Source organism: Macrotis lagotis, chromosome 1, assembly GCF_037893015.1.
Source record: "Macrotis lagotis isolate mMagLag1 chromosome 1, bilby.v1.9.chrom.fasta, whole genome shotgun sequence".
In the NCBI taxonomy this organism is placed as follows: domain Eukaryota; kingdom Metazoa; phylum Chordata; class Mammalia; order Peramelemorphia; family Peramelidae; genus Macrotis; species Macrotis lagotis.
Window position 1 is genome coordinate 919002295 of NC_133658.1, and position 19295 is coordinate 919021589.

The 19295-nt window shown below is 46.5% G+C and overlaps 1 protein-coding gene across 1 annotated transcript in view; it reads left to right on the plus strand.

Moving 5' to 3' along the window:
• The window catches only part of LOC141509179 (uncharacterized), a 30950-nt gene extending 14883 nt beyond the window's left edge, over nucleotides 1-16067 (plus strand). Inside the window, exons 14-25 of the mRNA XM_074218512.1 lie at nucleotides 687-745; nucleotides 9226-9301; nucleotides 9581-9616; nucleotides 9800-10072; nucleotides 10290-10583; nucleotides 12525-12800; nucleotides 13028-13321; nucleotides 13939-14058; nucleotides 14135-14177; nucleotides 14280-14317; nucleotides 14403-14458; nucleotides 14615-16067. Of these exons, the coding sequence (XP_074074613.1) occupies nucleotides 687-745; nucleotides 9226-9301; nucleotides 9581-9616; nucleotides 9800-10072; nucleotides 10290-10583; nucleotides 12525-12800; nucleotides 13028-13321; nucleotides 13939-14058; nucleotides 14135-14177; nucleotides 14280-14317; nucleotides 14403-14458; nucleotides 14615-14743 (1694 nt within the window). The 3' untranslated portion in view covers nucleotides 14744-16067. The remainder of the gene's footprint in view (nucleotides 1-686; nucleotides 746-9225; nucleotides 9302-9580; nucleotides 9617-9799; nucleotides 10073-10289; nucleotides 10584-12524; nucleotides 12801-13027; nucleotides 13322-13938; nucleotides 14059-14134; nucleotides 14178-14279; nucleotides 14318-14402; nucleotides 14459-14614) is intronic.
• The last annotated feature ends 3228 nt before the right edge of the window (nucleotides 16068-19295 follow it).

The window sequence follows — 19295 nt, forward strand, 5'->3', positions numbered from 1 at the left end:
CCAAGAAACCCAGCCCCCCCCATAGGTCACCTCAGTGACCCTCACTTTCTCTTATATTGCCAGTCTCTCCCTGTCTACCTCTCCACTGCCTAACAACCTAACATGCTTCTGTTCCCCCACCCTTTTTTGCCTTAGCTCCTGGAGGGCGAGGGCTGCAAGTGGTTCCTCCATTTCTGTCCTCTCACTTTCTTTTGTTGTGGCAAATATTTGTTCTACCTCTTAAGTTCACAATGAAATAATTTTTTTAAAAAAGTCTTGAACAAGAGTGCAACTGTATGTTACTGCTCTGTAAAAAAGAATAAGTTTTATGTTAGATTGCTTTCTGTGGGGGGCTTGACAGGGATAAGAAGGGAGGGAAGGAGAAAAATCTAAAATATAAAATTTTGTAAAAGAGAATGAATGTTGAAAACTACCATTGCATATAGTTGGGAAAAAATTTTAAAAAATTAAAAATAGAATGAATATATAAAGATGTGAATATCCAGAAGACTTAGTTGAACTGATGCAAAATCAAGTAAGAAGACTCAGGCAAGGGATCTTAACCATTTTTATTTTTAATTTTCTCCCGTTTTTATTCAGTGAAGGAATCTTCCGAGAGGGGAGCAGGATGCTTCAAGGGGAAGGGGAGCCAGGTCTAGGAATGTTCATTCCCTTCCCTGCTCTTGTATTCCCCGCTTTTGATCTAGGAAAGGAATCTTCCAAGGAGGAACAGACGGGACCTGGTGACAAGGGTGGGGGGGATGGGGTTTGGAAATTCAGGGGCTGAGGGCTCTAAATTTAACAAAACAGTAATAAGTGTAACACATAAAGAACTAGATTTCACAAAACAATCTTTCCATTATTACATTTACACCTGGACCTACCGATCTAGAGCAAGGTCCAACACATCATTTAAAATTTCAGGGAACCCAGAGGGTCATGCTTTGATAATTTCCCTCATTAACAATCATTAATTCCAACTTTGACATCATTACAGTAAAATAGTTCACATTTCCAAAAGCAGATCACATGTTTGATAACAACTTTCAGTCTTACTTACTGATAAGTCATCTAATTTAGGGTTACATAATTTTTAATTTCCTAATCATTTTCCAAAGCCCCTCACATTTATTCAATATCATTGGAAAGGGGTATCTTGCAGTTAAGATATAAGGAAAACATTAGATTCTTAACCTACATGAAACAGAACATGTTGACATCTCATTCTCTTAAAGCAACACAAAACAACTGGTTCTCTTAAAGTTAACCTTATAATTAAGTATCTTTTACAAACAAACCTCTTCTGAATTTTTGCTTTATAACTTATTTTATCTCTTCTTCCAAATACACTTCTGTTTTCAAAGAAAATAAGATCCTCTATCAATGTTAGTTTTACAAAGTAATTTCAAATACCCAATGTACACTTATTACCTATGACAGTGTTACAGTTATATGTATAATTTCTTCTTTTTAACAGATAACAAACTACACTGATCTCACGTATCAATATTCCCTTTCATAAACATGAGGTGGAAAACAAAGCCTTTCACAAATTTTCTGGGCCAAAAGGACCCGTTGGCAAGGTAGTCTCTAGTTGCTTTTTCATAACAAAATCTTTACAAATGTGATAGGTGAAACTTCAATTCATTTGTTATTACAAAACAATTTTAAAATCTCAAAAAATATAGCTTTAATTGTTCTTATAGAAAGCTTACTAATTGTACACAGCATATTTCAATTACATGTACATTTTCTTTATTCCCTAAAACTTTAAAATACAAAGAATTCTTAAGACCATTTGTTGCTAAAAAAATCCCTTCTTATGACTACAAGATTTTCTTCATGTTTCTCTTAAATTCCAAAAGTCATATTCAAATTAGTTTTAAATCATTTTCTTTCCAAAGCTTAAAAAGTTTGCAAATTCTTCTTATCTTCATCAGTGCAATTCTAACTTCTCAATGCTCTCACTTATAAGAACTTTCTATCCTCATTGAGAGCAACATTTCTTAATATTAGAACATTCTATGTTCTAGGAATTGAAGATTCCCCCACAATTTGAGATATCAAAGTGATATCGACTAATTCTTTAACCTTTACTGTTTATCATTACTCACTCACTCCAGAGTCTTCCCAAATACATGATCCACATTTCAATGAGTGTAAAATGTTAACTTCCTCTTGTTTTGTTATTCTAAAGCTTAAGAACACATAACTCACAAGTCTGTCCTGACTCACATGACTCTGGAAGGGCCATAAAATATCAGAATCCAAACTCAAACTTATTCATTACAAACCCCTTAACTCAATTTACAAGTATCTTTAGATTAGCACACTATAGGATCAATAATAACATAATAAAATTAACATTTACCTAGCAATTGCTTTCATATAAAACTTTTCACTTTATGGGGTTTATTATTTTTCTAATCAATTCATTGCCAAACATTGCAAAAAGTACCAATTTAATGCAATTTTTAAATCCCCCCCAATCTCATATAAACACATATCTCCCTATAGACTTAGAGTTCTATACTTTCTTCTTTTCTCATAATGATTTGTACATCATTTTCCAAAGTTCCCCAAATCCATCTTTTGTATATAAAGTCAACGCTGCTCAAACCTTCTGTCTACATGCTTTTACCACTTTCCATACTTAACAAATGGTTCAAAAGGAACCCCAATTGTCTCTAAGTCTTGATTTTCTTTCCAGTACTTTCAGAATCTCTTACTCAAACTATACAACTCACATTTCCCACCATTCCTTTTCATTAGCTCTTCTTGGTTTTAATTCATGCTATTCCGAATTAGAGTCACAGAGCATATACAGCTGTGTGAAACCACAGATATGATTCCACTTTTCACAATGCATTTTCCATTCCAAGGTTTTAATATTTAACATTTCTTGATTACAACTGCTAAAATCCTGGAGAAGGCAGTCATTCAAAAATCCCTTAACCTCATTAGAATATTTCCTGCCCCCCTTCTTCAAATAGAGTAAACTGAATAACTTTTATATATCTAGAGAGAGACCATCCTAGATTCTTTCTGGGGGGGGGTGGTCTTCTGTTCTTCAACCCTTCCATGTCCCATAATTTCCTGTAATAACTAACAATATCTGAATCTATATTGATAAACTCCAGAGGCTCTAATGATGCCATATCTCTCTGAAAAAAGATTAATTATTTAGTTTCCCCTATACAGGTATATCTTGGTAAACACTTTATACACTTTAGGATTAACCAGACTCTCTTGTCTTTCTGAAATTTATTTTCCCTATTTTCAAATTAAAATAGCATTTCTTTCTATGATTTCTTTGTTTAACATATTTGGTAATATTTGATATTTCTTTAACTTCAAAATAAGGTCCCTTTTAACACTTACTTTACTAATTCTTCCTGAAGTAGCTCAGAGGTCAGGCAGCTATAATAGGAAGTCAGCAGGGAGGGTCCCGAGCCCAAAGATGGAACCCTGGAAGACTGGGGTCAAAACAGGACTGAGTTGGGAACAAACAGCTGTATAATCTGAGCCTGTACGTAAAGAAGGAAACAGACATCTGCAAGGCAAGATCTGGACAGCATCTTGACCAATGAAAAGTAAACATCCAACCCAAGATGCAGCATAAAAAGCTGGAATTTATACTTCCTATATTCCAGGAACAGAGCTCAAACAAAAAGGATGAGCAAAAAGCTAAAAGAGCACTCACTATAAAAAACTACTTTATGGATAAGGATGGTAACAGTGTCATATCAGAAGAAGAAATTAGTGAAAAATTAATCAGAGCCCATAGATGTGCTTTAAAAAATAATTTGAAATCAGAGAGGATGAATGAAAATGGGGAAAATGAGAGTCCTGCAAGAAAAACTTTGAAAAATTGAGCAAATGTATAAACTTCTTTACAAGTAAAAATAACCAACTGGAAAAAGAATGTAACTCCTCAAAAAGAATTACATTTAACAACTGGAAAAGGAAACACAGAAGTTAATTGAAGAAAATAAAACTGTAAAAATTAGAATAGAAAAAATAGAAACCAATGAATCTACAAGAGTACATCAAACAAAGTAAAAAGACTGAAACAATTGAAGAAAATGTTAAAGTATATTTTAGGAAAAAACAAACAACCTGGAAAACAGATTCAGGAGAAAAAAAAATTATGCATCATTGGACTACTAGAGTGCTTAGACAAAAAGTAAAAATACCTGAAAGCTTCTTGCATGAAATTATCAGGGAAAACTGTCCCAATCTCCTAGAACAAGAATACAATATAGCCATTGAAAGAATAAACAGAGCTCCTCCAGAAAGAGACACCTGATAAAAACTTCAAAGGCTGTTATAATCAAATTCCAGAATTTGCAAATAAATGAAAAAATACTGCAAGCAGAAAAAGAAAATAATTGAAATATAAAATATATGCAGTTAGACTCACAGAGGACTTATCAATCACAACATTGAAGGACTGAAGGACCTGGAATACCGTATATTGGATTGCGAAGGACAAAATACAACCAAGTATTTATTACCCTGCAAAATTGTGCATATACTGTAAGGAGGAAAAGATGAAAAGATGGATGTTCAATACTACAGAGGACTTCTAAAATATCCGGTCAAAAAGACAAGAACTGAGCAAAGAATTCAATCATTCAAATTCATGACTCAGGAGATGCATTAAAAAGGTAAATCAAAAGGGGAAGGAAAAACCAAAATAAATGTTAGTCTAGACAATCAAAAGTCCTAAAAGGGAAGATATAACACTGGTAACTCTTGAGAATAATATTTCTTTTACGATGTTTGTAGGGCTGAAAGTAAATAAAGAGATTGAACTTAGAGCATATAGGTATGGTTGGGTCTTGTTCCTCCATTGAAGAGGGCCAAGGTGACATTACTATGTTTGAGACAAAAAGCCTTGGTGAATAGCAAAGGGTGTTTACTCCAAACTTAAATATCTCAGTTTTACTTGACCTGTGGACTTTGTTTACAAAACTTAACCCTTTCTCTGATGAGGGCAACACAAACTGTGTGGGCCTGAGTCAATGTCTCCCTTACCTTACAATCAGTAGTAAAGTTCTTAAGAGAGACCTTCAGAGTATCCCAATACTTAGAGCATTTTGAGGGTCTATAGTTAATGGAATCAGGGTTGGATTTAGTCCATATTTTACTCATCATGTAAAGGTTAAGTACCTTAGATGGGGAGCTAAATGCAGGAGTGAGGGAGAAAGTATATTTAGGGGAAGGGGTACAAATGTCTATGAAATGATTTGGTTTTGGAAGATCCTTTGGGTTCATGAGGATTGTGTGTCTTTGAAGGGTATTTGAAAAAAGGTAAAAAAATTATAATTTGATGTAATTAAAGTCTCTTCAGAATTGTGCTTTTAATGAAAGAGAAGAGGGAAGGGTTCTTAGTGACTTTGAGGTGAAGCTACTTATGAAATAGTCAAACAACTTCTTTATCATGTAATACTTTGAGTTTATCAAGGAATCAATTAGTCAAGCTCTGCTTGATGGTACTTCAAATACACTATTTAGTTGATAAATAAAACCAGGTGAAGAAGAACAAATTTTTATAATTTCAGATGGAAAGAATGGAGGGTGTGAACTCTGAGTAAACTGTATTCAATAAATTTGGCCCAGAGAATAAAATATACATATATATATATATATATATATATATATATATATATATATATATATATATGTACACTCAAGTTTAAAAATCTATCCTACTTCCAGCCAAGATGATGGAGAGAAGCCAAGCACTGTGCTAAGGTCTCCTGGATTTTCATCAGAATTAATATGAAATGAGTATCTTAACAGAATTCAAATCCACAAAAATCCAGAAAAAGCAAAGGAAAGAATATCTACTAACCTATCTCAGGGGAATGGGAGTGATCTGTAGACAGAGAGCAGAGGGTCAGCTCAGAGCCATGGGGTGAGATCAGGACTAACCTCAGAACATCTGTAGAGGCTTTGGCTTGGAGAGTAAGTGTGAGATCAGTGCAATGGGTGTGAGAACTCCAAGGCAGTGGCTGGATAGCAATCTGTTCATTCCGCTGTCCGGGAAGACCAGAGCCACATGCCCTGTGTTTTCAGGGGAGTCCCTGTGTTTCCAGTTGGGCCCTCTTATCCCTCTGAGAGAAAGGGACTCTTCCCAGAAAAAAAAACACAGTGACAACCTCCCCACCACCCCCTCCCATGGCTCAGGTGTAGGCAGCAGATCTGAGGTGAATAATAAGGAGATTTCCATTAATACTTTTTCAAACCTACAGTAAAAATTGCCTTACATACACCCTAATGGTTAAAATTCTTGAAACAATGTTCCCTGTTAGGAAGTAAATATTTGGAATGTTGAAAAGTTATAAAAATCAAGACTGAACCCAAAGATGGGACCAAACCCTCCCATCTTTGCAGGATTAGCTAAGTAAATCCACAGGTCTATGACACTGCTCAGGAATTTCATTATTTTTAAAAATGACAAGCCCCTGTCAACAAAACAATAATTCGCTGCCCTAAATGGAAAGGATTAAGTCTTTGAGTATTCTTAATTACTTCCCCTATTAACTCACCCTCTTCTTCAGTAGGATTGCAATCTCTCTTTGGGAGGTCAGAGGACTGTTTGGGAGCATAATCCACAAAATAATTGCCTTCATTGAACTTGAAAAAAATATTGATCAGTTTTGCTGACTTTTCCCCTCTCTCATTTTAGCAATAATCTTTGTGATTAGGGTTGGCTCTCTGGGGCAAAGGGAAATTTGGCTAATATTAAAAAAAGACATCAATAACAATGAGAAATTTTAGATCCTAACATTTGCTCGTCACCATCAAACAACCTGGCCAGCAAAGAAATAATTATTTAAATAGCCATTGAAAATGAAATAAAAATCAATACTTTGATTTTGATATTTAAAAAATGGAAGCAACTGTTTTATCAACATGGGAGGTGTTTGGCTTCCACAAGAAATGTAAGGGAGATTGTTGGTTTACATTACAAAGACTGCGGTCTGCCTGCATTGTTGCCTAGGGGTAGGTATGTGAGTGTAAGATGAAGAAGTTGACCTCTACCTGAGCAAGACCTGAGATTGCATCAGGCATGCCCCATGTGGTTCCCAGTTGACTCATGGTCCTTGGCCTTTACAAGTGAGCTGCTTAAGGAGATTCATGCATATTGCTTTCTCTCCCTTGTGCTTATTAGTATAATAACCAGGGAAAGAAAACAATATAGGGGTGAATATATCAATTAGATTGTAACCCCAGTCAGTGATTGACATGAAGCAGAGGGACAAGCCTTACAAACTCCATATAAGAGTGGACATTTCATAATTTAAGGCTTTCTTTTGTTGGTAGAAAGGGTCTTTCTTTGCAGAGAAGAGTTAATAGAAGTCATTTTATCACTCTGGACTAAGTATTGCAGAAGGACACTTCCTGAACTTTTTAGTGTTATTGGGATACCACAAGTACTTCAGTTCCTTCAAGGGCCTATGCAAGGCTTTGACTACTCTCATGGACTGTGCTCTGGTCTGTGGAGGACCACAAGCAATGTCCTCTGCCCTGGAGTCATGAGGAGTATCCTTGCTCTATGACAGTATGAGGGCCCAGACTGTGACCAGGGTCTAAATATGGACAAAGAACGAGATTCCTGCCCAAGAGACAGAGGAGAAACCTCAAAAATTTCCCCCCAACCACTTAGCTTCCATGGTCTGAGCTCTCTGGAAGTAGTTAAGGAGTGGTTCCTTGTAGGGAGACTCCACAGTCCTGCCTCCATTTCCTGGGATCTGGGGTGCACTGAAGACCACCCTGACCTGGTCTCTGTACTCATTCTGAAAGAGGTTTCCAGCTGATATTGCAAGTTGTGCTTGGTGTTTCCTGGGTTTGCAGGAAGCAACTTGACCAGGTGCCCTGCAGGTTGTTCCCAGAAGGCTGGAGTGTAAGGGGTTAATAGACAGAGTACTTGGCCATGAGGAGTTCATCCTGAGAGTCATTGAGACTAGGGACAACAGGAATGTCTATACCAGAGTGCTCTGAACTCAGGAAGGTGCTCTGGCCCTTCTCTCTCTTTGTTCTCCTGCCCTTCACCCATATCTTGTTGAATATTCTCATTATCCCTCTGCCTCTCATCCTTATCTTGTTGAAGAATCCACATATTCCAGGATACACACCTTTTGTGGCATGCCCCTTACACTTTCACAGTGCCTGGAGATGAGGAATGCTGATACAAGGGGACTAGGCTTATATATACCCTTACTCAACTAAGTGAGTCAGAGATGTAGCATATACCTGCATTAAACTCCTTGCTTATCTCTCACTGGCTGACTTTCATTATTGAACATGCAGGACATGTCCTGGGGTGTGCCCTGAAGAGCTGTGTAAATTAGGCTGATGCCCGGCTGCCCAGAGTGGACCACAACACTGGAGCTCCTTCACTCCCACCCAGGGATCCTGGCTGCACTGCTGCCCCCTCCAACCTGGAGAAACAGAGCCTTCCCACAATCTACCAGGTTACTCTGGGATAGAGAATTGCTTTACTGGATCTTTCTGTGGGTTCTGTCTCTTGAGAATTTACTTTGAATAATAACTTTAAGGTTTTCTGAAGTATTTTGGAAGAGAACTCCTAGCCTCATCCCACCATCTTCTGCCTCTTTTCACTTTCTTACATTTCATTCTGATGAAGAGGGGACAAAGCCCAGAAATACTGTGCATGACTTTGTTGGGATAAGGGCTACCATTTATTTCCTTCTCAATGGGTAGAGAAGGGAAAGGAGAAAATAGAAATAAAATGGAATTTTCAACCATTTGAAAACTAAATGAAAGCTCACCTCCAATTTTTTTTTATCATTGCTTTACTGTCAGTGATGTTCCCCTGACGTCATCTCCAATTTATCCTGTCTAGATTTTGCTTATCCATCTGGATTGTCTGGTGTCCCGGCCACTAGACAGTCACTGGGCAGGGACAGTCTTCACTGTCTTTCTTAACACCCAAAGAGCTTAGCTTAGTAACTGGAACACTGTTTTTTTCCAAAAATATTGGTTGATTGATTTAGAGGGTTTCCCAGAAAGTTGTAGCAGAGTAAAGGGCCATTTACCTTCTGTCCATTTTACAGAGAGAGAAGGCAAGGTCCTGAAAAGGACAAGACCTGGGCCAATCTCAAGCTGGACTCTCCAACCTCCACCCCCAAGAAGTTCACCCCACCCCCATGGAGCAGGGGAAACCACAAAAGAGGAAGCTGACCCTACCCTGTGTGATGACTCTCTACTAAGAGGTTGCACCCACTCTTTCTGTCACCAGCCCTGGACAATACAATGGCCCCCACACTCTCTGCCCAGCTGTGCCTTGGTAAGTCCTAGGCAGAGGTGGCCTTCCAGAGGGAGAACAAGGATATCAGGAACCTGAGAGTCAGTGCAGGGACCCCTCCTCCCCATTTTACAAAGCAAGAAATGGAGGCACCAGGAGAAGGGGCACAAGCAGGACAGTGGCCCAGGGCTCCTGGGGTCTGGCTGCCCCTCTGCATCCAGATCTAGCCTAGGACTCTGAGGCCTCATTCCCTTGTCCATCAAGTTTAAGATGTGGGTTCTGGGGCAGAAAGCTGAGTCTAACCCAGAGCCTTTTCTCCAGGGCTGTGTCTGTGCTGGGGCATCTGGGCACAAGAGGGTGAGTCCTTTCCTCAAATGCCCCCTTCCTTTCTTTCCTGTTCAGCACTGGGAGCTGTCCCCGGGACAGGAAGGGAAAGGACGATGGGAATTGGGTCCAGGGGAGATTCTGGGAGGTGGGCTGGGTGTGAGCCCTGGAGACGCAGGGGTGAGGGGTACTCCTTGGGCTCTGCTTCTCTTGCAGGTCCACTGCCTAGACCCTCCCTCAGGGCTGAGCCAGGCTTGGTGATCCCCTGGGGGAAGCAAGTGATCCTATGGTGTGTAGGGACCCTGGGGTCCGAACTGTACCGTCTGAGGAATGAAAGAAACTATGTGGACATGGAGAAGTCTGCAGATGGGAGGGAGGCCAAGGCCTTCATCTCTTACATGGAAAGAGAGACTGCTGGGAAATACAAATGTTCTTACAAAAAGCAATCGTGGTCAGAGGCCAGTGAGGACCTAGAGCTGAGAGTGACAGGTGAGAGGAGACTCCCTACACCCCTCAGCCCCAGTCTGAGACTCTGGCCCCATCCAGGACTGGTTCTGGCCCCTAAACCCCCACATTCCTGCCAGCCCAGGGCTCCATTGAAACCAGGAGAGAGATAGTAGCAGGCTTGTGCTCCTGCCCTGCCAGTCCAGCCTGGGCATGGGGGGGCACTGTGCCTGGTCTCATTCCAGGCTCTCCCCTCTCCCAGGTTCCTATGACCCCCCTTCCCTCTCAGCCTTTCCGAGCTCCCAGGTGACCTCAGGACACAATGTGACCTTCCAGTGTCAGTCATTGAGCACCTATGGCAGGTTTGCTCTGTACAAGGCTGGAGAACAGATTATCCACTGGCAGACCCAGAACACTGGCCGGGGGGCTCATGCCAACTTCTCCATCCTCTCTGTGACTCCTGCCGACGGAGGGACTTATCGATGCTACAGCTTTCACAGTAACAACCCTTATGTGTGGTCAGCCCCCAGCAATCCCTTGGTGCTCAGGGTCACAGGTGAGAGACCCCCAGCCCTCTCCACCCCTTCCAACCTCCCAATCTCCCTCAGTGATCCTGGTGATCCACTCTGCCTGCTCAGGGACCTGCCAGCAAGGGACCAGGGACTAGAAGGATTGGGGGGGCCCGGAGGCTCACAGGGAAGGGATGGGGACTCTGAGTAGTGGGTCATCCTCAGATAGAGGGGCCTCCCCTCCCTGTCCCTAGGTCCATTCTCCACTCTGATCATTGCCCCCCCCCTTGACATTCCCATGGATATGAGCTCCCCAGGAAAGGAGCTAGGAAGGCAAGAGACCTCCAGGAGGAAAGGGGGCAGAGGATGGCTAAGGTTGGACGGGGGTCTCTCTCATCCTAGAAGCCCCCAGCTCTGCTGTCCTGCCTTCCCCGTGGGGCACCAGAGCCCCTCCTCCACAGAGGCAGGCAGCAGGACTCTGTCCTTCCTCCCCCCCTCCCCCAATGTTCCAGGACCCCATTTCACAGATGGGAAAATGAGGCCCCAGAGGGCAGGGACGTGCCCCCTCCCACTCCCCATCCAGGGCTCCCTCCAGACCGAGCCCCTTTTCATTCTCTCTGAGGAGACTTGGTCACTGGTGCCTGAAGCTGGCCCCTGTGAGATGGACAAGGCAGGGGCTGGGCTGGCAGTCAGGGTCCAGTCTGCCTCCTCTGCCACCTCCTGCCCCTTGGCACCAGGTGTGTGCCTCCCCTTCCCCTTAGAATGTGGAGGTCTCCGAGGCTTCCTGTCCCCAGGATGTCTGTCTTGAAATCCCCCTTTGCTCCTTCAACTTGTGCCAGAGGTTCTGCTCTTATCCACATTTTACCAAAGAGGAAAGTGAGGCAGAGGCTAGGGGACTTGGCCATCGTCACATGGCCAGGAAAGATGTAGGCTGGATTGGAACTCAGCTCTTCCTGAGGGAAAATCCAGCCAGCCCGCAGACTCCTCTGAACACTTCTCTGTTTTGGGGAATGGCCCAGTTGGGGGTCTTCCTTCCCTTCCTTTTACTGTTTCCTGATTAGACTTTACCCCCAGGGTCCCCTTCTCCCCCAGCCCTTCCTGTATCTTAGCAGCCTCAATTCCTGCAAATATTGCCTAGATTTGTTGGTATGGAAGCTTCTAGAGCACAGGAGTCCTTTATGTTCTCTGCACTCCTGCACCCACCTAGGGGGAGGCGGGCCCTTATCTAGGGCCTCCCCAAGTGGGGTCTGGCTGGATTAAATGAGCCCCAGCCAAGAGCCCGGAAAAGCTCATTCTATCCCTGCTGCTCCAGACTCCAGGTAAGCATCTTGATGGGCACCTCAACCTTCCTCATACTCCTCTTCCTCATCTGTCACCCACATTGGGGCTGAGGGTCCAGGGGAAGATTCTGGAAGGGGCCCTAGGGGTATGCCCTGGGGATGCTGGGATGCCAGGAATCTTCCAGCCAGCCCCCAGACTCCTCTGCACACTTCTCTGTTTTGGGGAATGACCCAGTTGGGGGTCTTCCTTCCCCTCCTTGTACTTTTTCTGGGTTAGACTTTACCCCCAGGGTACCCTTCTCCCCCAGCCCTTCCTGTATCTTAGCAGCCTCATTTCCTGTAAATATTGCCTAGATTTGTTGGTATGGAAGTTTCCAGATCACAGGAGTCCCTTATGTTCTCTGCACTCCTAGGCCCACCTGGGGGGAAGCCGGGTCCTTACCTAGGGCCTCCCCAAGTGGACTCAGGCTGTCATTCTGTCCCTGCTGCCCTTGTGTCATCCTCCCCCCCCCACCCCAGAGGCACCAGGTCTCTCCAGACTCCAAGCAAGCATCTGGATGAGCATCTTAACCTTCCTCATACTCCTCTTCCTCATCTGCCACCCACATTGGGGCTGAGGGTCCAGGGGAGATTCTGGAAGGGGCCCTGGGGGTGAGCTCTGGGGAGGCAGGGCTGAGGGGGACCTGCTGCTCTCTGCTTCTCTTGCAGGTCAAATGCCCAGACCCACTCTCAGGGCTGAGCCAGGCTCGGTGATCACCTGGGAGAAGCCAGTGACCCTCTGGTGTGAGGGGCCCCCAGGGGCTGATCTGTACCTTCTGAGGAAGGAAGGAGAAGACCTGAACATGGAGATGTCTGGGGATGGGAGGAGGGCCCAGGTCCTCATCTCTCACATGACAGCAATAAATACTGGGAGATACCAATGTCTCTACATGAACCAATCATTGTGGTCAGAGGCCAGTGACCCCCTGGAGCTGAGAGTGACAGGTGAGAGGAGACTCCCGCCCATCCTCATCCCTAGTCTCAGAATCTTGCCCCATCCAGGGGTGGCTCTCGGCTCCTGAATCCCCAAACCCCTGTCAGACTTCCGCTAAGTTAAAGCCAGGAGGAGAGAAGCACGAAGTGGCTGCTGTTCCTCCTCTGCCAGCTCTAGCCTGGGCACGGAGGGGAGAAGGTTGTGCCTGTTCTCATGCCAGGCTCTCATACTCCCCCAGGTGCCTATGACCCGCCCTCCCTCTCAGCCTTGCCCAGCTCCCAGGTGCCCTCAGGACAGGAGGTGACCCTCCGGTGTCAGTCACAGCTGGGGTATGGCACCTCTGCTCTGCTTAAGGATGGAGAAGAGATCATCCGCTGGGGGGACCAGAACAATGAACTGGAGAATGAGACCAACTTCTCCATCCCGGCTGTGAGCCCTGCCCATGGAGGGACTTATCAATGCTACAGCTTTATCAGTAACTACCCGTATGTGTGGTCAGCCCCCAGTGACCCCCTGGTGCTCAGGGTCACAGGTGAGAGACCCCCAGGCCTCCCCACCAATCCCACCACTCCAAGTTCCCTCACTGATCTTGGGACCCACCCTGCCTCCTCAGGGTCCTGCTCCAGAGGGCCCCAGGGGCCACAGGGCCAGGGGATAGGGGACTCACTGGGCGGGGGTGGGGAGTCTGGGCACCGGATCATCCTTTGAGAGAGGGGCCTCCCCTCCCTGACCCCAGGTCGATTCCCCACTCTGGTCATCCGGGACTTCCCCCTGGGGTAGGCCCCCCAGGAGAGGTGGTAGGAAGGCAAGGAGCCTCCAGAAGAGTGTGCAGAGAATGACCAAGAATGGGCTGGGGTCTCTCTCATCCTGGAAGCCCTGAGCTATGCTGTCCTGCTCTCCCTGAGGGGCACCACAGCCCCCCCACATACAGAGGCAGGCAGCAGGACTCTGTCCCTCCTGCCACCGTCCCCCCACTGGTCCTGGAGTCCATTTCACAGATGGAAAAGTGAGGCCCTAGAGGGCCCACCTAGCAGGGGAGCATTTCCTTACCTAGGGTCTCACCAAAGGGGGTCAGGCCAGATTAGTGAGTGTGCCCCAGCCAAGGGCCACTAAAAAGGTCATTTCCCCCTGCCCTTGTTTCACCCTCAGCCACTCCAGGTCTCTCCAGCCTCCAAGTAGGCATCTTGGTGGGCACCTCAACCTTCCTCATCCTGCTCTTCCTCCTCCTCTTCCTCTTCTGCCGATGCTGGCGACATCGAACCAGACTCAGTGAGTTCTTGGGGGGAAGGGGAGTGACGGATTGGAGAGGAGCTGAACCCCACTAAAGGCCGACTCTGCTTTGCAGGAAAAGGGGACAGAGACACAGAGGCCAAGAGGACCACCAGAAGGTGGGGCTCCAGACACCCCCGAATCTCCCCAGCCCCTCCCCCAACACCTGCTTACCTTCCCAGACCTCCCCACTCAACATTTTGTGTCTTCTTGCTCCCCAGCTCTGACCCAGCTGGGACCCCCCTGGAGGAGACCCTGTGTGAGTGTGAGGGGCAGGGGCAGCGGGGCCTGGGCTGGGCAGGGCCGGGGTCCTGGCCCCTCATGCCTTCTCTTCTTGCCTCCAGATGCAGATGTGGGTGAGGACAGACACACAGAGGAGGCCAGACCAGAGGACGCGGCTGTGAGTTCCCCCCAGACCCCTCCTCCCTTCTGCAGAGCTTTCCTTCTGAGAGGAATGGGGGGGGCTCCCCCAAAGTTATACTGCTAGGGGAGGCTCAGGTCATTCCCCTTCTCTTCCCTGTCCCATGTCCCCTTCCATTCCTTCATCTCCTGCCAGGCTCCAGTAGGAGAAGACCCTCAGGAAGTGACATATGCCCTGCTGAACCTCAACAGCCTCAAGGGTAGGGCTGAGGACCCTTCCCCCTCTGGAGCAGGAGACCCCAGCCTCTATGCTGCCCTGAAATGAACTCCACCAGAGCCCAGGGGACCCCAAGAGAAAGTGGGACCCTTTCCACGTCTGCATCTGAGAAAACTGAAGCTTCCAGACTTGATGGGGAAGCTCTGTGCTTAAACCAGCTCCCCTAAGAGACACCGGAGTCACAGCTGGAGGACCCCCCTGGGGTTCCCAAGCATCTGCTCTTTGCCTTTGGCCTGCCAGCACGGTGCTTAGCCTCTTCCAATTCATGGGAAACTTCCAGAAAAAGACCATTTATGACCCATTTCTTCCCCCTTCTGAGGGTGAAGGGAGACAACACACAGGGAGGGTTTCAGGTGAGGGTGATGTCATCTGTCCTGATGAAATGACCTCAGGATCTGATAATGGACCATTTAGACCCTGCTGAGGACTTGGGTGCAGGAACTTCCTTATCCAGCATCCAGTCTGGCCTAAGACATTGACTGGTGACTCAGTTTCCCACTTTGTCAACTGAAGAAATCATCATCTACCTCCCCATTGTTCTCAGGGACCTGGGATCATGTCAAAGCCCCAGCAGGGTGCCTGGCACATGGCAGGCCCTCTCCATAAGTGCAATTCAATGGTGATGGTCTTCGGGGTAGTTGCCCCCTACAGATTGTTTTACAGCAAAAATGGAGAAGGATCACAACCCCAGGGGCCAGGTGGCTGTCCCCTTGCCTCAAGTCCCCCATGCTCCCACACCCTAAGTCTCTTGCAATGACCACCAGAGTCATTTCCTAAAGTGGTTGAGGACCCCCTCTCATCCAGAAACTCATAGAAAAAGAGCACTCCAGGCCCTTCAGGCCTAGGCCAGCCCTCTCCCACCTGTCTTCTCACACTTGCTCCTCAGCAGTTGAGCCCACCTGTTGTGCCCTAATCCAGACCCTCCAGATTCTTGCCCCATCCCATCTGCCCCCCCATTCCACTGCCAACCTCCGTTCCCCATTTCTCCTCCATGTGGCCCATTCTCTCCATTAGACTGGAAGCTGATTTAGAGCAGCATCTGCCTTTATCCTCTTTTTGGGGCCCTAGCCTTGGTGGAGCACCATGGTGGGATACGGTGGAGTGGAGACTGCAGGGGTCCAGCTTCAGCCCTGGCGCCCCTCCCAGAGGAGCTGCTGCTGGGGGGGTGGCTTTCTCCATTTTCCTCCCTCAGTATGGGCTGCAGAGGCTGGCAGAGGGTGTTGCCACCAGAGCCTGGTCCCCACTGTTCCCATCATCTCCTCCCTGTCAAGGAGGGCCAGCTCAGCAAGAGCTTTATTCAGAAATAAAGATGTTAACCTGGGGAGGGGGCTTCATTTAGTCTTTCTCCTCGTTGTCACTGGTGCCCCACACTGCCCTGGCTCTTCTTGGCATTTTAGTCTTGATGAATTCTGAGGAGGTGGAAGGGGGCAGAGGGTCAGGGAGAGGAGGCAGGTGCTGGGGGGCTTGTGGATGCCCATGGAGATCCATTCCTCCATCAATAAACATCTGGGAGTCACCTTCTTTCTCCCATGCACTTGACGAAGGGCTGGTTGGACTACAGGGGCTCTGAGGAAGGGGCTCTGCCTCCTCCAAAGAGAGGAAGGGACTTGACCTACCCCACTCTTCTCTTCTTCCTCACCTTCCTCTCCTAACTTTGGCCTCAGGCCCATGACCATCCACAGCAGGGATGACCCTGGACAACCCTGCCTTCAACCAACGATGATCCAAACATGACCCCAAATAAGGGGTGCCAGGAAACCCTGGGGAAGAAGAGACCTCAGAAGCAGGGTAGTGCCTGCTCCCACCAGGTGTATTTCATTAGGCAGAACTGGCCAGTCTCATGCCCTCCTTGGAAACAGGGATGTCTGGCTGGGGAGAAGCCCCAGGATAAGGAGCCTGAGTCCAGCTGGGGCTGGCTCCCGGAATGGGTCCCCAGGAGGAGGGGTTGGGGGCCCCATGTTGGCAGAGGTGTATGTGCCAACCAGCAGGCTTTGGGCAGACACACTGGTACCAGAAGAAGGGGACCTTGGAGAAGGTTGGCTGAGGGAGGGATGAGGAACCAGGATGAGCACTGACTTAACACAGTGTCTCTCTTATAAAATGGGAGCTCTGTTAATGGGGATCCCAGAATAAATCAAAGCAGGAGGCTAGAGGGGAGGGGCAGGGGCAGGGGCACCTCTAGACTGAAGAAGAAGGAAGCATACAGCAGGAGAGGAAGGGGCTTGGAGAAGTGGGGGGCAGGGATGGGCAGTGAGCCTCCTCCCTTCTCCTTCTCTTCCCTTCCCCAGAACCCCCCATGGCCCCCGTGCTCACCCAAACTGTCAAATCCAGGAAGCTCTGCTTCTCCCATCCCTGGCTTCCCCAGAAATGAGGGAGGGGCCATTCAGGTGCCCCCACCCCATTTCCTCTAAGTTTGAAGCCCCAGTGTGGCTCCTCCCCCTTCCTCCCTCTTTTACCCCTCTGCCTCCCCAGACACATCAGACAGATCCAGAGGGTCCCTCCCCCCTTCCCAGCTCCTTCCTTCTTCTCCCTGTGACCCTCCATTTACAGTGGGGGGGTGGGAGGACTGAGGAGGGGGATTGTGTCCAAGAAAAGAGTGGGTGCTGGGAGTCACAGGTGGTGTGGGGCCTCTTGACAGTGAAGACCTCCCCAGGAACTTTCAGGGGATGGGGGGACAATTTCAGTTCAGTGCCTTGAGTAGAACCAGGCTGCAGAGGAAGGGCAGTGATCTGGGGAGGAAGTATAAGCACTGAGGAAAGGAGGGGACAGGCTGGGGGGCAGGAGCCAAGTGCCCCCCACTCTCAGGTCTCTGCCCCCCATCCTTTCCTGCCTCAGCTTCAGTAGCAGGGGGGCTGCACATGGTGTCTCCACTTTCCCTCCTCTCACTTTCCTTTTATTTGTGGGAATTTTTTCTTCTTTATCTTAAATTCACAAAGAAATTAAAAAATTAGTGGTGGAAAATGAATTAAACAGAATAGTATTCCACTTCAATATAAAGGAATATTATATTAGATTGATTTCTATGGGGGGAGGAAGGGAGGGAGGAAGAAAAACGTAAAATTCAAAATTTTGCAATAAAAAGAATGAATGCTGAACACTACCATTGCATATAAATGGAAAAATAAATGCATTTAAAAAATGAAAAAGTAAAAAGAATAATTGAAATCTTGAACATTTCAGAAGACTTGGATGAATTGATGCTAAAAGAAGTAAGAAGAATCCAGAAAATAGAGAGACAAGACAAAACATACAGAGACAAGAGTTCTTAACCAGTTTTGTTTTTATTTCTTCTCTGCCCTGGATTCTTTGAGCTCTCCTGCTTCAGCTTGACCCCTTACAGTCTGGCTTCCGGCCTCACCATTGCATCACCCCAGCTCTCTCCAAAGGGACCAGTGACCTTCCCTGCCATGCTCTTATTCCTCATTCTTGATCGTGGTCATCACAGCATATGACTTTGTCTAGCACTGTCTTCTCTAGGTTTTCTGGACCCCACCCTCCTTGGGTCTCCTCTTCTCTCTCTGACCATCCCTCTGTCTCTTCTCCCCAATTTTGAAATCCATCTTGTACTGGGTCCTTTCTCTTTTCCCTCTTTGCCACTTTGATTGGTGACCTCATCAACTCCTCTTCATCCAGTTATCATCTCTGTGCTGATGGTTCTCAGGCTTCCTGTGGGCCCCAGCTAAAATCCAACCTCTGGGATGACTGCAGAAAAATCTGAGGACACTCTAGGAGCAGAAAATGGAGAAAAATTTCCAAAATAATATTATCCTGATCATCAGGTGTGAGAGCCTTAGCTGCTCTGATCAATAAAGAGATCTACCACAAATCCAAAAGTCTCATGGGGAAATATACTTCCTTCTCCAAAGAGAGAACTAGTGGACTCTGAAGGCAGACTGAAGCAGACATTTTCTAGATCTTTCCTCTGACTTACTTTCCATTTGGGGAAAGGGGAGAAAAGATGAGAAATGCTGGGCATGATGTTGTTTGGGTAAGGCCTATCCTTTATTTCCCTCTCAATGGGAGGAGAAGGGTGTGGACAGGAGAGAGTATGGAAGAGAAAACAAAGAATTGAATTTCCAAAGTCTGAAAATCAAAAGAAAATAAAATCTCATATCCTGTAAGAAGCTTTCTGGGACTCAGGTTAAAGATTGTGACTTCTCCCTGAGATCATTTCCAGTTTTGTTCTTTAGATCCTGCTCATGCACTTGAGTTTGGCGTCTCCCCCACTGGATAGTCACTGGGCAGGGATGGTCTTTATTTCTTTCTTTACAGCCCCAGAACTAAGCTCAGTGACTGGGACCCAGGAGTCATCCGTAAATATTGGTTGATTGGTTGATTTAGAGAGAAACAGAGAATTTTAGTAGAAAGAAGAGGCTTCTACCCCTGCTTCATTTAACAAAAGTAGAAGTTAAGGCCCAGAGAAGGGCAGGAGCTGGCCAGTGCCTCCTGGCAAGAAACCCAGCCCACCCCCAAGAATACAAGAGAAACCACAAAGAGGAAGGTAGCAACCTCTCTCCTTTGATGGAAAGGGATTGTGTAACTTGGAATACAACCAGCCTGGCCCCCACCCTGTGCTGATGATTCTCTATTAAGCTGTTCA